Source organism: Pseudopodoces humilis, chromosome 5 (assembly GCF_049639895.1).
Source record: "Pseudopodoces humilis isolate 2021_Gansu_Grassland_sample_001 chromosome 5, ASM4963989v1, whole genome shotgun sequence".
In the NCBI taxonomy this organism is placed as follows: Eukaryota; Metazoa; Chordata; class Aves; order Passeriformes; family Paridae; genus Pseudopodoces; species Pseudopodoces humilis.
Genome location: NC_142204.1, coordinates 24,786,305 through 24,800,493, shown reverse-complemented (window position 1 = coordinate 24,800,493; position 14,189 = coordinate 24,786,305). Strand labels below are relative to the sequence as shown.

Below are 14,189 nucleotides of genomic sequence, written 5' to 3'. Positions count from 1 at the left end.
GTTCACTTTCAAACTTATTGTTGAATTAAGAGGCATCTTTTTATTTTTGGGAGGGTTTTTTGTTGAACTTGATTACACTGTTGTACATTCTCAAAAAAAAAAAAAATGCACCAGACACCAGCAAGAAATTTCTCTAGTTTAAAGCAGCCCAAAGATAGATCAGCAGTAATTTGTGCTTCAGATCCGTAATACCACTAAACAAACCTATTGAGAATCAAGTACTAACTCACAGCATTCCATTACTTTCTCAGAACATTCTGCTAAGATTTGTGTTATAACATCGAAGTTATAAAGAAAAGAGTGAGCCACTATTAAAAAGGTAATGCTTAAGGATAAAACTACCACATCAGGCTGAGGTGGCAACATGATCATTGATAACAATTGGATTTCAGCAACAAAATATTCAATTAGCAGCTGTTTCAACAAAATTACCAAGACAGGTAATTAGATAGTTTATAGCCATATGAACACCCACTGTTGATCCAAATGTAGCTTAGTGGAATTTTATCAGCTCTAATTTATAAACTAAAATTGAAATTTATATCAGAGTGAAAAATCCAGTTAACCGAAGTGCCTTTTCCCCCTCTTTTTTTTTTATCATTAGCCATATATAATCAGAACTTTTACATTAGATCATGAAAAGCAGAAGCATCCTTACATCTGTGCTTTCATTACTAGTGTTTTCTTCTCTCTTCCGTTCTTCTTCCTCTTGCTCTAGCTCCTTAATGCTCTCCTCCAGTACATTAGGCCAGAAGTCCCCTTCAAAGTAAGGGAGCTCCTTTGCACTTGTTAGACGGTCTTCTGTTGCCTGCTTAAATATATCCTAAAAGACAGCAAACCCACTTTTGGTTATCACTATTAGAAGTCACGTAATGAAAAGCAACGTTCTCAATGAGTGACAAGAAAAGGCATCAGCAGACTAAACAAAGGAAAGCTTACTATTTCAATTCATTTTATGAAAGCACATTCTAAGTGCAAATTTAACACTGTATCAGTTACAGTTTGTCAAATATATTTCAAATATTCCCACTCAGAAGTAAGACATCATTACTGTGTGCTAGATTTCAATGTGCATTCTTACCAATTGGGACAATGTAATCACCATAATCTCCACTGTCATTTTAGTCTTGATAATTCCAAAGATTTTACATACTTCTAAGTGCATCAGCACCCTAACTCTGCAATTTGATTTAACACAGGATTTAAGATTCCATGTATGTTCTTTTGCTCTTTTACAGTATTCCTCGAGAACTTAGTTTGTTCTAAGGCACCATTTCAAGTCTTTTGCTAGAATGATTTCAGAAGCTAGATGTTTTGAATAGAGTAAGTTTTAACTCTAAACTTTTGGTGCTCAATTCACTTAGAACTAATGCAGTAAACACCAATAAGCAGGCACAACGCATAAGGCAAGGAAGAAATCAGAACAAGATTGGTCAATCTCTCCCAAGCACACACTTAACAGACCTTGTAATCATGGACGATGCGCTCTGACACAGACTTGTCCAGCATCTTTTTGTACCACTCTTGCAGTCGCTTGGGTTTGGGTATCTTTTGGTCAGGAGGATGGCAGTGGAAGATGTAGTCATCTCCTTCACTGGGCGGGCACGCCCAGATGTGTCCAGTAGTATACCTGGTGTGGGCAGACAAAACCGGGACATGTGGGCTCTGACAATGGACTCGCGCACTCTCTTCTCTGGCACCAGGTGGCGCCACCACCGAGCTGGCGGCTGTTCGCGGACCTAACGTTTCCATCTTTTCAGTAATTTTCCAAAATGTAGCGCTATATATCGAGCACTTATATGTAAAGGGTGCACATTTTACAGTCTACATGAAAAACAAAGCCTGACACAAACCTGCAACTGCCATCTCCCAGTTAACTAACGGGAGGAAGATGCAGTCTAGGTATTCAAGTAGCGAAATCCTGAGACAGAGCAGTATTACTACAGGTAGCAACATTTTAAAAACAGATTTACTTAAAGAGAGAATTCGCTTTTCTATTGTAGATCCTCTGGGTTTTGAGAATTGGTTTGAAAAAGTTTTAGAATTATATCTGGGAATAAACAGGCACTGCCAAACAATAGTATTGAGTGCACAGTCTTGAGTACTATTAAGACAGATGACAGCCAATTAGCAGCAGCTGCAGTGAATATAACACCTAAGATCAGTTCTTCACCCTCAGTTCTTCTCTGTAAGTTTTTGAAGAGAACTCTAGGAGGATAGGATAGGTAGGAGGGATAATCAGAGAAAAATAACCATCCTTTCCCTGTTGGGAAACAGCTCTGCAGAACCCTCCCCAAGCCCTGGGAGCTGCAGCCAGTTGTCATTCCTTCTGCCTGAGAATGGAGAGATGATACTGCATGACCAAGATTGTTTTCTCAAAATGAGAACCTGATGTTACCCATTAGCACAGAAAATAGCATTAAGTAAAGCTGAGGCTTGAACTCTATGCAGCAAATGTACAGACTCAAAAGTTAGAAAATAGACAAAAAAAACCAGAAAGAAGCCTAATGTATGCTTTTGAATTAATAAAGAACACACCATCTCACTGAGGTACTGAAGATAGTACTACTTACCTCCATTTCAACTCTCCTAACTTTTCTCATCAATGTTTTAAATGTAGCCCCTAACAATTTCTCCACAAATAACTTCACCAACCTACACTAGGTACCTTGACAATAGTGGGATGTTTACCTCACTGGCCTTTCTACTTCAGTAACCATGGTCATTTAATTTCCACCCTTCTCGTTGCAGCAGTGTTCTGTGTTATTTTGTGCTGTCCAAGTATATTTTCCTCTCTCCTAACTCTTCAGTTTCTCACAATTTCAACTACATAAGATTTCTTAGTGGCTTTATACAACTGTTACAAAGTTATAACTTTTGAGTTCATCAGTACAGACAAAATACACAACTTTCTCCTTATAAACAAGGGTAAGGACTTACTTGCTAGCCCAAAGGAATGACCTAATTAAAGCTGTGGCATTACACAATGACAACAACATTTTATGGAGAAGAGGCTTACTGGTTCTACTTAGACTTCAAGTTTTACATAAGTTTGGAAACAAAAATATCTGAAACAGAGGCCTCCCGTGAAAAGCCTGCAATTCCTCCTTCTCTTCAGCTGTACACAGTTGTTTTCAAGTTATTCTATCACAGGTTGATACTTAGGCCCCATATTCTTTACTAGAGGATGTAGTAATTTAATTTGCTGCAAGAACTACTCAGTACAAATGTTATACAGAAGAAAATGTTGTAAGATACTTACCCTAGTTTCTTAACATATTCTAGATATCCAATTAGTATTTCATGATAGACAGCAGTCCTCAAGCATTTAGGGCGGAAAAAATGAACACTGTCAAGGTAAGATATATACACTCGCCTAAAAAAAAAAAAAAAAAGCAACCAAAAGCATGAGAAAGAGAAGACTTTTTGAAGTAATTCTACAAGTTTATTAATGTTTTTTTATACATCTGAAGCATCCATTACAACAGCAATCTGCAAAGCCTCTGATTCTAGTTTACCTCTAGAAACTTAGCCTTCTTTTGATATCCTAGCTTCATCTCTCTAAAACTATTCAACTCTTTCCTTGAGAACACAGATAAAGTGATCCTTAAGGCAAGGCTGTCTGCCAGCCAGCATCCTCAGTAAGAAACAACACTAACATTACAGAAGCTACTTTGTTTCTAGAACCTAGCAGTGCTACAGGTCTCTCATAAGCAACAGGGAATCTCTATCCAGAACTACAGGCGGTTCATCCAAACAAGAGAGTACCGAGGTAAAACAGACTTTCATAGGGTTCCTCACCTTTGATTGGGTGGAGGGCAGTCCGAGCCATACTCCTGCACATGCATCCCAAAAAAGCACAAGTCTACTCCATCGATCTCCTCAAAAGCAAAAAGCGCTTTTGTTCGGTAAGGGAAAGACTCTGCCATCTCTCCACTGTCTACAAACCTGCAGACCAGAGGATAAAGAGGAATACCAAATATATTCACATATCAGAGACTGTATGTTACTAGGTGAAGGCAACAAAGATCAGGGCTACTCTAAGGGTAATTTTAGTGAAATTTGAAAGTAGCTTACAGACTACTCAAATATGAGGGATTCCCTTTTTACTGTGAAAAAGACACTCATCACAAAAAAATAATTATGCTGCTGGAACATCTGTTTGTCATGAACTGTCTGCTGATGAGGTTTTGAATACAAAAATCTTTTTTGACTGGATATTAAGAAAAAATTCTTCACAAAAAGGACTGTCAAGTATAGAAAAAAGCTGCCCAGGGAAGAGTTTGAGTCACCATCTCTGGAGATATTTAGAAGATATGTAGATGTACATGGTTTAGCAGTGGCCTTGGCAGTGCTAGGGTAACACCTGGACTCAAGCTTAAAACTGTTTTCTAACCTAAACTTAATCAAGTGTATCATGTAAGTACAAACAACTCCCACTTCCACCAAAAGAAAGCAAAATTAAACAAACATACCTTGCTTTCATTCCTGGTTTTACTTCCACAGTTTTGTCAGATGCATGTACCACCCTAACGGTGACCTCTCCTGCCTCAGGGTGATTCTGTCGTCTTAGAAAATCATTGACTCTGTTCTCCAGGAAGGTACCAAGTCTTGTAGCTGGTAACCCTGCAGAAAGAAAATACAGCTCTAAACATATACAAAAGTGAACTGTTCATATGTGATTTCTCTACTCAGATATCAGATGAAAAATGACTTAACACACGCAGCATGTTAACATAAATTAAAGCTTTATCTTTAAACCCTACCACTTCTAGATGGGGTGAGCTGCTTTTCCCCTGCAGGCACATTTATGGCTTATACATTATTTAAATGAATAAAGAATCTGTATTTCAACGCAACTTTTGTCTTGTCTTAAAAGTCAATCACAATTACGGTTTCTCCTGAATAGGTGTTAAACTTACTTGAACTGGATTACAAAACACTGTTTCCAGACATATCTTCACAAGCAGACATTGCATTTGGAAGTATATCCTGTCTCTAAAGCCATACTAGCCAAGTTAGTATCTCCACTTAACAAAAGAATATATTTCAATAATGGAAGTGCTCTAAAACAGTATGTTAGCCCTCTAAAACAGACTATTATTAACTAACACTCCCACCTGTGAATGCAAACACTGAACACTACAGAACTGATGGTCAAAACTGACCAAAAGTATCCTCCTTAAGCTCCAAAACACTTAAATACAACACAAGTTTAAAAGCCACCTCTTCCTCATTCTTAACCTATTATTTAAATTTGCTAGTGCAAAATAAATCTAAATAAGACTCTTACTTTTAGCAGAGAATTTGTTCTCTTTCCTGGTTCGTCCTGTTTTCTTTAGGCAGCCATCACAGACAAAGCTGAAGCAAAAAAAAAATAAATAAAAATTGAAGTCACCCCAAGTCAGACCACCAAGTTCTCTAGCATCTTAGCATTAGAAGCAAAATCCTTCACCAGATCTTAGCTGATCTGAAAAATACCTTATCTGAAATTTGAAATAAAAGCACAAAGAACAGCCCAATTGTTTCAGAGCTGCAAAGGAGGATCTAAGCTCCAGGTTCTGCATGCCCTATCAGTTGTCCACATCACCTCTGGAAAGCCCAGGGAAGTCTCCACTGCCAGGTCTGACAATATCAGCTCACAGTATTCTTGGAGCAAATAGGCTCAAACTGCTGCCTCTGATCATGATAAGACACTGCAACACCAAGCACAAGGCTGATTTTTTTTTAAATGCCCAAGTACACTGTAAACTGAAATGATTCTATGATTCTTCCTCACTTACAGGAGTAAGTCTCTGCAGCATCCACAGTCTTCTGCAGCAATGTGGATGGGACAACAGAATGCTAAACTCACAGCTTTTTTGACAAGAAATGGGACATTTAAACTCTTATAAAACTTCCTCAACATATAAGTTATCATCCTTCCTAAAGTTTTTAAATCAATTAGAAGAAAACACATACGTTGATCAAGAACCGTGGAGTAAAAGAAAGTTATATTTGTTTTAAAATGTAATCTGATCGCTGAGGTCAAAAAAGTTGGTTCACCTGTTAAATCCTTGTTACAAAATTTTTTGAAGATGACAAAGCAGTACGATTTGTACAGAAAACAGATCAGTCTGAAACTGTTACTAGAATTAAAAACATCTTCTCATGAAGGCCAAGACTCTCTAAATATAAAAGGCTGAAATCAAAATGCTCTCTTCTACACAAAGAAACATTGGAAACATTAAAGATTAGAAAACTTCACACAAAACACTGTAAGATATGCTGTCTAAATTTGATGTTACCCTATAGATTGTGTAAAATTTTCAGAGAATGTAACTTCCTCCATTAAACAGTCTTTTAAATGTAACCAATATAAGGAAGTTTATGCATGAGCTTTACCAAACAGTAAACATGCTAACTACTTAATAAGGAGAAATTGCTCACCCAGAAGGCCAGATTATCTCATTATGAAGAACACAGATCTGGTGCATTTTTCTTCCACACTCTATACATTCAACAAATCTGTACGAGGCAGAAAAAGGCAAAGGGAAGCAAAGGTTAGTAGTAACACTGCTTGCTTGTATATTTTGTAATATTTTATTCAAGCACTTCTAGCATTTAGGCTTTTGAGTCTGTTTAACACAGAGAGCACATCTATGCTGAGAACAGCCTTCAGAAAAAATTAAGAACCTGCCAGCTCAAGTCAGGCAGACTATGCAAGGACACATAATTACCATTTGCTTGTATTACCACTATCCACTCCTTTTTTTTTCAAGTAAAGCCCTTTTAAGGATAAAATCTGTAAACTGCTTGATGCTATAAGGAGTAGAGGAAAATGGATTCACACATGTCAGAAAGGAAGAACCAGGTGAAATACTTGGCTGTTAGTTGCCCCACTATGCTTGAACCCTGCAGTATATTACAACTATACTGCAGAAAGGTGGGAAGAACACAGAAGCAAATACCTAAGTCACTTTCAGAAGATCAGCAGACATTTAAGAACAGCTGAGACAAGTCATATGGTTTAATTCCCAGATGTTGGTGAATATAATTCTCCAAAATATCTAAGGTTGCTTCAGGTATTGGGACAATCTGACTCCTTTTGAACATGCCTGTCTAAAAGCTTGAGACTTTGAATGAATAGTTGTAATCTATGTAGAGCATGTGGTATCACACTGTAAGTTAGGCTTATATTCTATCTTCACTTTAACAAAGAGAAAGAAGATTTATGAATCAAGCTACTATTCTCTCCTTCCCACAGCCCTTGTAAAACAGGAGAACTGGCTGACCCTTGTGCCTTTAGAAGGATGGTGTGGGAACAATAAATATCCTTTTTGCTCATTCATTTGAGAACTGGTATGATGTTTGCAAAATAGCAGCATAGGTGTATGATGCAGGACCATGTAAAGCAGCTTCAAAAAACGGCTCAGGAATATAAAGAAAAGCAAAAGCAGCTGAGTCACCATCATCTTAATGCTACTGAATGACTACAGTTCTGCTTTCAGAGCAGTAGAGAACAGGCTGATTCAAAATATAGCAACTTTTCCTTCTACTACAGCTGCCTGTAAAATGCAGCAACTAGAAATGCCAAAGGCAACTAAGAGCTACTGCCAAATGACTCAAATCAGTTCTGAGACTTTAGCATTTGCCACAACAAAGTTTCAAAGCAGAGCTATCTGCATTCATCCTTCTGTAGAATCCACATGCAAGACAACAAAATGGAGTCATTTCAGCCCAGACATTCAGTGTTACGTATTTCTCAAGCACAGCCATGGTGGTTTGGGTTCTCAGCACTGAATGCCAGATCTGCTGATTACTGAGCAGCCCCTACCAACTAACAGAGCTACATGAAATTGGAAAACATTCAAAGACAAAGCTGATGATGAATGAATAACATGTATCTTACAAAGTATTTATAATAAAATGAGGATCATTCAAAGAGGGACAGCAATACTTACAGCTCAGGATCCAGTGTATCATTTTTCCTTTTTGAAAACTGTTCTTTGTTTATCGTGCTATGGAGAAACAGGCAATAAAACTCAGTTTTAACACAAGACAACAAACATCCATGCAATACCACACCTATCCACAAACCAAGACAAAACTTACAAGCAGAATTTTTAAACACTCACTGGCACTACAAGGAAAGTAGTTGTATTTTACAGTGACAGACAACTGAAGTGTACGCCACTCCACTTTGTCTGTGGAAAACATTACTTTTCTCTTGTGGAGAACATTGCTCCCATATTCAGTTCTACTACAGGATAAATATTAAAGCTTGCTGACAATTCAAGTTTTGATAGGTCTGATCAGTATTTAATGGTGAAAAGACTACTTGATATGCCTCTCATGTTCTGCAGGCAGAGAATTCCAATTATCTTTGATTACTGAGAAAGGTAGGTTATCTTTTTTCAGATTTCCCTAACCCTCCTCCTACATCAATTTCAAAGGAAAAATTTCAGCTTCCAAACCCTGCAACCCCAGCCCAGCCACTACTACACGTTATCTACACCTTCTCTACATAATTTTCAAGGCCTAAAATTCCATTTTTTTGACAGTGAGGTCCCAAGTATCTTTTAAATGACCTGGTTCAGAACATACAAGAACACTCGAATCTGTGAGAACTTGCCCCAAAGAGTGTTCTCCATAACACGAGATCAGTATGTCCCTCTCTGAAATGCAATGACAGACTCCAATTTGCATGAGATGAATTAACCTTCCTCTTATTCTCCTCTTATTTCAGTGTTTATTCTGAATACTTGAAGCTCCTTATAAAATAAATGATGAAGTTAAAAATCTCAATTATCTCAAACTATTCTTATAATAAGGTGCAGGGGACTTAAACAGGACCCACCATGTATATTCCTATGATGTACTCTATGACTCTAGAACGATTAAACTTTGGATTTTTGCTTCTACTAGAATAGCAATCCACTTATCCACAGGGACATGACCTGGCCCATTGTACTGACCAGTATACAACATTGTTTCTTCCTTTTTCCTTCCAGAAAGGTAGATCACAGAATCCTAGGATAGTTTGGACTGGCAGGGACATTAAGAGATCATCACCCCCTGCCACTGTCAGGGACACCTTCCACTAGACCAGGTTGCTCAAAGTTCCATCCAGCCTGTCATTAAACACTTCTAGTGATGGGGCATTCAGAACCTCTTTGTGCCATCTGTTCCACTGCCTCACCACCCTCAGAGTGAATAACTTCTTCCTTGTATCTAATCTCAATCTACCCTCTTTCAGTACACTTACAACATCCCAAGCCCAGATACTTCCAGTACTGTTCTGTATGTATCCATTAGTGCATCCAGGATCTGGTTCCAAATAAAAGTTAACTCAGCTTGTCCAATTACCAACTTCAGCAACTCTCCCTCTGGCTTCAGACCTTCCTGAATTCCTCATTTTGTTCTACCTGGTTGTTGCACTGCCTTCCTGCAAAAGGATTTCTTGAATAGCTCAAAGAGTAACTGCTTGGCACTCGTTTGTCCCTCAAGGGCTTCCATAGTCTCCAAAAATTCTGTTTCAAGATTTTTTGTGAGGGGAGGTATGAGGAGGATACAGCAAAATGAGAGGCTGCCTCAACAGTTTGCCACTAACATGGTCAAATCCATGCACAGCCTTTTATTGTGTCCTCAACAACTGCACAGTATTTCTTGTAGGCAGATGGCATTCCAGTAGTGAAATGTTTGTATGGCAAAAGGAGGTTGCCTGCTTCTAATTTGGATGAAAAACAACCTGATGTTGAATACAAGTTTAATAGCATAGCTAGGGTATAAAGAAAATAGTACATTTGACATTTCAAGCTATGTCTGTCACACACTTGCCTGCAGGCTTGGTTATTTTTCTGCAGTAGAATACATCCACTTTTTTTTCAGGGAAAAAGCCATTTTCTTCTTTCCCTTCTATTGATACAGTTGCAATTTTTAAGCACTAAGTGCTTATTTTTCACTAGTTCAGTCAGTCTAGGTTTTGAAGACAAGCACAAGTCCAGGCTTTTATGAAGGATCTATCATCCACCTTCTACTAGCCTCAAAACCTACAGCTGAACCCCCACTTCCCTACAGAAAGCATTGTAGGCCAAGACACAGGTCACAAAAGCACAGCCCAAGCAAGCACAAGTAACTCACGTTTGAGGTTGTGATGGGTCATCTCCCAGAGAAACGCTCTCCCCTTGGATTTCGTTGAAGCACTTCTCACAGAAATGATACCTGTCAGCAAGAAGGCCATATTTGGGTGAACTGCTCCGTCCACACAACACAGCCCAAGTCAAGCAACGGAGCCACCAATCACAGCAGGCCAAGGAAGGGACAGGAGCAGAGAGCAGGTCATCAACGGCGACAAGGATATTCAATGATGCAGATTTATGGGCCCCACATTGTGTTTGGTTGGTTTGGTTTTTTGGTTTGGATTTTTTTTTTGCGCAATCAAAGCCAAGTGCAGACAATGACAAGCATGAAGGAGAAATTAAAAAAAATAACACACACACAAACAAATAAATGGGGGTTTGCAGGACAAAAACAAAAACATAGAAGCAAGACAAGACAACACAAAGCAGAAAGCCAAGGCAAAGCACAGATTAGCATTAAATCTCTCAAATGGGTTCACAAGCAGCAAACGATAAAAGCAAATTAAACAAGAGTATTCCATTTTAGCATACCCATACCCTCTTCATTTTAATAATCCATGCCACGTACAGCAAAGAATTAAAATGAGACAGGGAAAGAGCAGAAAGAAGGAGGAACTGCTACTCTGACTTGTACATCAGCACAGCAGTTCTGTTGGGAGGAGGATCTGCAGGAGGTCAATGGAAGAGAGATAGTCTTCCATCTTAAATGTATAAATGCTGAAAGGTCACAGAATTCTCTCCCAGTTGAAAGGGAAAGCTAAATATCAAAACTTTAGGAACAATAAAATCTGTCCTCAGAATTCTTACAGACTAATAGAACTGTCAAACTGCATGTTAACTAACATTAACAAGACACATAATGCTCTACATGGATATGACTCTGCCATAGCCCAGTCTGCACACAGAACAGTCCAGCCATCACTACAGCAAGCATTACAGAGAAAGACTTTATTTGTACTTCAATAAAATAAGAGATTAATTCAAGATTCCACCCTAGCCTTCAAAAAAGGTCTAAAGCTGTGGCTTCTCCATTATAAGGCATGTTAATTGAGTGCACAAGACAGCTAAAAATAGAAATTAAAATATTCAAACAAGTTCATTATAAAGCCACACTAATCTGTGTTATTAGCAACTGTCAGGCTAAAAAGACAGGTCTCAACCTCCTTTCTCAGTTTTCATCTGAGATAAAGCAAAGAACAATACTTCTAGAATTATACGTTTCAATCTATAGATAGATGCATCTGTACATATAATGCAATCTACAAGTCACACATAGGCACCTGTTGAATGCAGACATTCCCTTCTAACATTTGAAAACATGTCAAATGTCAGATTTCTGAGCAAGTCTTTTGGTTCCTCTAATATTTGCCCATGGACAAACATAAGCAGAAGATACTGACATGACAAGCCCTACACTACATACAAGTCTAACACTACAACAGCTATTGTAGGGTATTACAGGACTAAAAAAGTAGGAGAAATTTTAAAATCACCATTTGCTGCTATAAACCTTTATAAAGCTTTAAAAGGCTAAGATATAACTTGTATAATCTTTGATTGCTTTTATCAGACCAGGTGCTTAAGGAAGTTACAAATCTTGGAAAATTGGCTTTGAGGTAAAATCATCCGTGTTTTTGTCATTCTGGTTTGTTTTGGGGCTGTTTTTTCTGTTTGTTTGAGGTTTTTGAATGAATGGAGAGCAGGAACTAAATAAATTGATGGATCTTGGAGTTAAGCAGTTCTCTGCTCCAATAGGTGCATTCTGGTGGCAGGCAAGGGAATATGGGAATGTTAAAGGGTGTGTTTGCCTACTTTTTCCTGCTTCACTTCCTCAGCTGTCAGATTACTAGCAAGAAACTTCCTTACAGAAGTCAAGTTTAAATCCTTTAATAAACTTCAAGTAAAAAATATACTCAAAAGAGCTGTAGAAGGGACAGCATTTTACAGAGCTACTGATAGCTACTGCCAAAACAATTCCCTTTAGGAAACTTTGTAAGAAAAAGCAAGCATCAATTTGCTGAAGATCTGAATACACAGATCTTCCAGTTAAGATGTGCAATACAGAGGCAAGTTTGCTCTTCAACGTTAACATCACAAGAAAAACCAAGACTTGCCAAAACCAATATGCATTATGAGCATTAATACACTTTCTGTATAGTTTACTCAGTGTTCTGCACAAAAAATACTGCTGCACAGTAGGAAGCAAAGGCAACAGACTTGTATTATGATTTGTAGGTAACTGAACATTTAATTAACTGCAGGATCAAAACGTAATAAAACATCCCATTTCTGCAAACAAAGGAGGGAAGAACAAAGGCTGCAGTGAACTTCTGCTCAAAGAAATCATTATTAACACACAAGGCAAACTATTCAAGAGCACTTCCAGCAAAAAATTTTATCTTAAAACATAAAGGTGTGCACATATAAAGAGGGTGTCTATGTAAATACATGCATGCCTATAACAGATTGATTGCAGCATGCACAAAACTGCACCAACTGAGTTTTCCTTACCTGTTCTGGTAACTGTAGTAAGTGGCATCTCGAGGGATTGTGCATAGCTGTTTGCCATAGCAACACAAAGTCTGTGGCGAGAACTCCAACTGCAAAGAGGAATGGGTCGTCTTAGTACTCACACATTTTCACTTGCTCTCTGTGGGAAGCAAGTGTAACCCAGACAGTGAACACTTCCACCTTACTCTGCACACAGGTCTTTCTGTACAGAAAAGTGTATGCACTGCTAGTCACAGAAGACATTAAGTGGGCTGTTATTTTCAAGTTAACTCTTCTCCAAAGACAGAAAGCACATCAAAACAAGGGAAACAGAATTTCAATATACAGTGAAATACAGAACTTCTGAAGTCATAAAATCATGTCTATTAAATTTGCAATAGCAAACGTTTGTCCTAATCAAAATAAGCCTTCTGTTGCAGGCTTTTTTTCCCCTCAAGGGGGGAGATTAATCCATTTACCTTTAAATAGATTATTTAAAGACCAGATAGAATTAGAAGACCCACAAAATGCTCAAATTCAGATTACTCAGGATTGCTAAATCCTGGTAAACTTTGGAAATTTTGGACCCACCATAACTGATAACTGCAACCGCTATATTTTCCCCCTTCAATTCAAGGAAGCAAGCAACAGACTAAAGATATTTACTTTCTTACCTTTCTTCCACAGCAATAACCAAGGCTCTGCATAACTGGGTCAATTTCTTGCTCAAACACCTCTGCCAGTTTGGAACAGTACTTGTATACCCGGGATGTTTTGCGGTTATACAACCAGGCATTATTGAACATGAGCCAGATGTCATCTACATACTGCCACGGTTCCTGATACTGTCCTGTGTCCAGCTTTCTCTTGATAGTAGAAAGATCCATGGGGTTCTTCACTATGTCAAAATAATCCTGCAAGAAAACGCAGCACATCAAAACCCTCCTAGAGAACTGTGTTGTGACATGAGAGCATGCGCAGTCTCAGCATATAAAGTCTTCTCATCAAGAAAAACAGGTTCCTCCCTGACTTGATTGTCAAACTACTTGTGACACACAGAACGCAATCTCCAAGTAATAGCATATAATTCCCCAGTGCTTTCTTTTCATTATTCCTGTATTTCCCAGTGCTGTTGCTCATTCACAACTAATGAAATCAAGTCACTCTAATTTTAATCAACAAAACAAGTATTACAAATAGTAGAAAATGCCAATATTTTTGCAGCCTTTGTGATCCAAAGATTTACACAAGAACGTTAATATAAAGCAACTGTTTCCAGTAGCCCAGAAAACCTAACAAAAATAAAAAACTTTATTCCACAATAAAACTTATCATGTCTCCTCTAAAGAATGCCTTTTTGCAATCCACCATTGATACAGTGCAACATGTACAAAAGTCTGCAGAATGACAGTCAATTGAAAGCTTGTTAAAAATATTAGCAAGTGTATAAATGCTTGTAATACAGCAGGCCTTGAAGTTTCCTAGTATCTGCCAAAAACCCCACACCAACAGCAAATCAAAACTCTTTCAGGCAAAAAACATTGTCTGAAGCACCTAAAAAGGACTTCTACATCTGTG

The 14,189-nt window shown here is 38.1% G+C and overlaps 1 protein-coding gene across 2 annotated transcripts in view; it reads right to left on the bottom strand.

Annotated features, from left to right (window-relative positions):
• EP300 (EP300 lysine acetyltransferase) overlaps positions 1–14,189 on the bottom strand; it is a 61,574-nt gene that overhangs the window by 6,989 nt on the left and 40,396 nt on the right. For both annotated transcript variants that reach the window (XM_005527651.3, XM_088054825.1), the window contains 11 exons: positions 13,286–13,525; positions 12,633–12,721; positions 10,123–10,203; positions 7,944–8,000; positions 6,430–6,507; positions 5,294–5,361; positions 4,476–4,626; positions 3,802–3,948; positions 3,263–3,376; positions 1,465–1,630; positions 659–823 (listed from right to left, as the gene is read on the bottom strand). In XM_005527651.3, the coding sequence (XP_005527708.1) occupies positions 659–823; positions 1,465–1,630; positions 3,263–3,376; positions 3,802–3,948; positions 4,476–4,626; positions 5,294–5,361; positions 6,430–6,507; positions 7,944–8,000; positions 10,123–10,203; positions 12,633–12,721; positions 13,286–13,525 (1,356 nt within the window). The remainder of the gene's footprint in view (positions 1–658; positions 824–1,464; positions 1,631–3,262; positions 3,377–3,801; positions 3,949–4,475; positions 4,627–5,293; positions 5,362–6,429; positions 6,508–7,943; positions 8,001–10,122; positions 10,204–12,632; positions 12,722–13,285; positions 13,526–14,189) is intronic.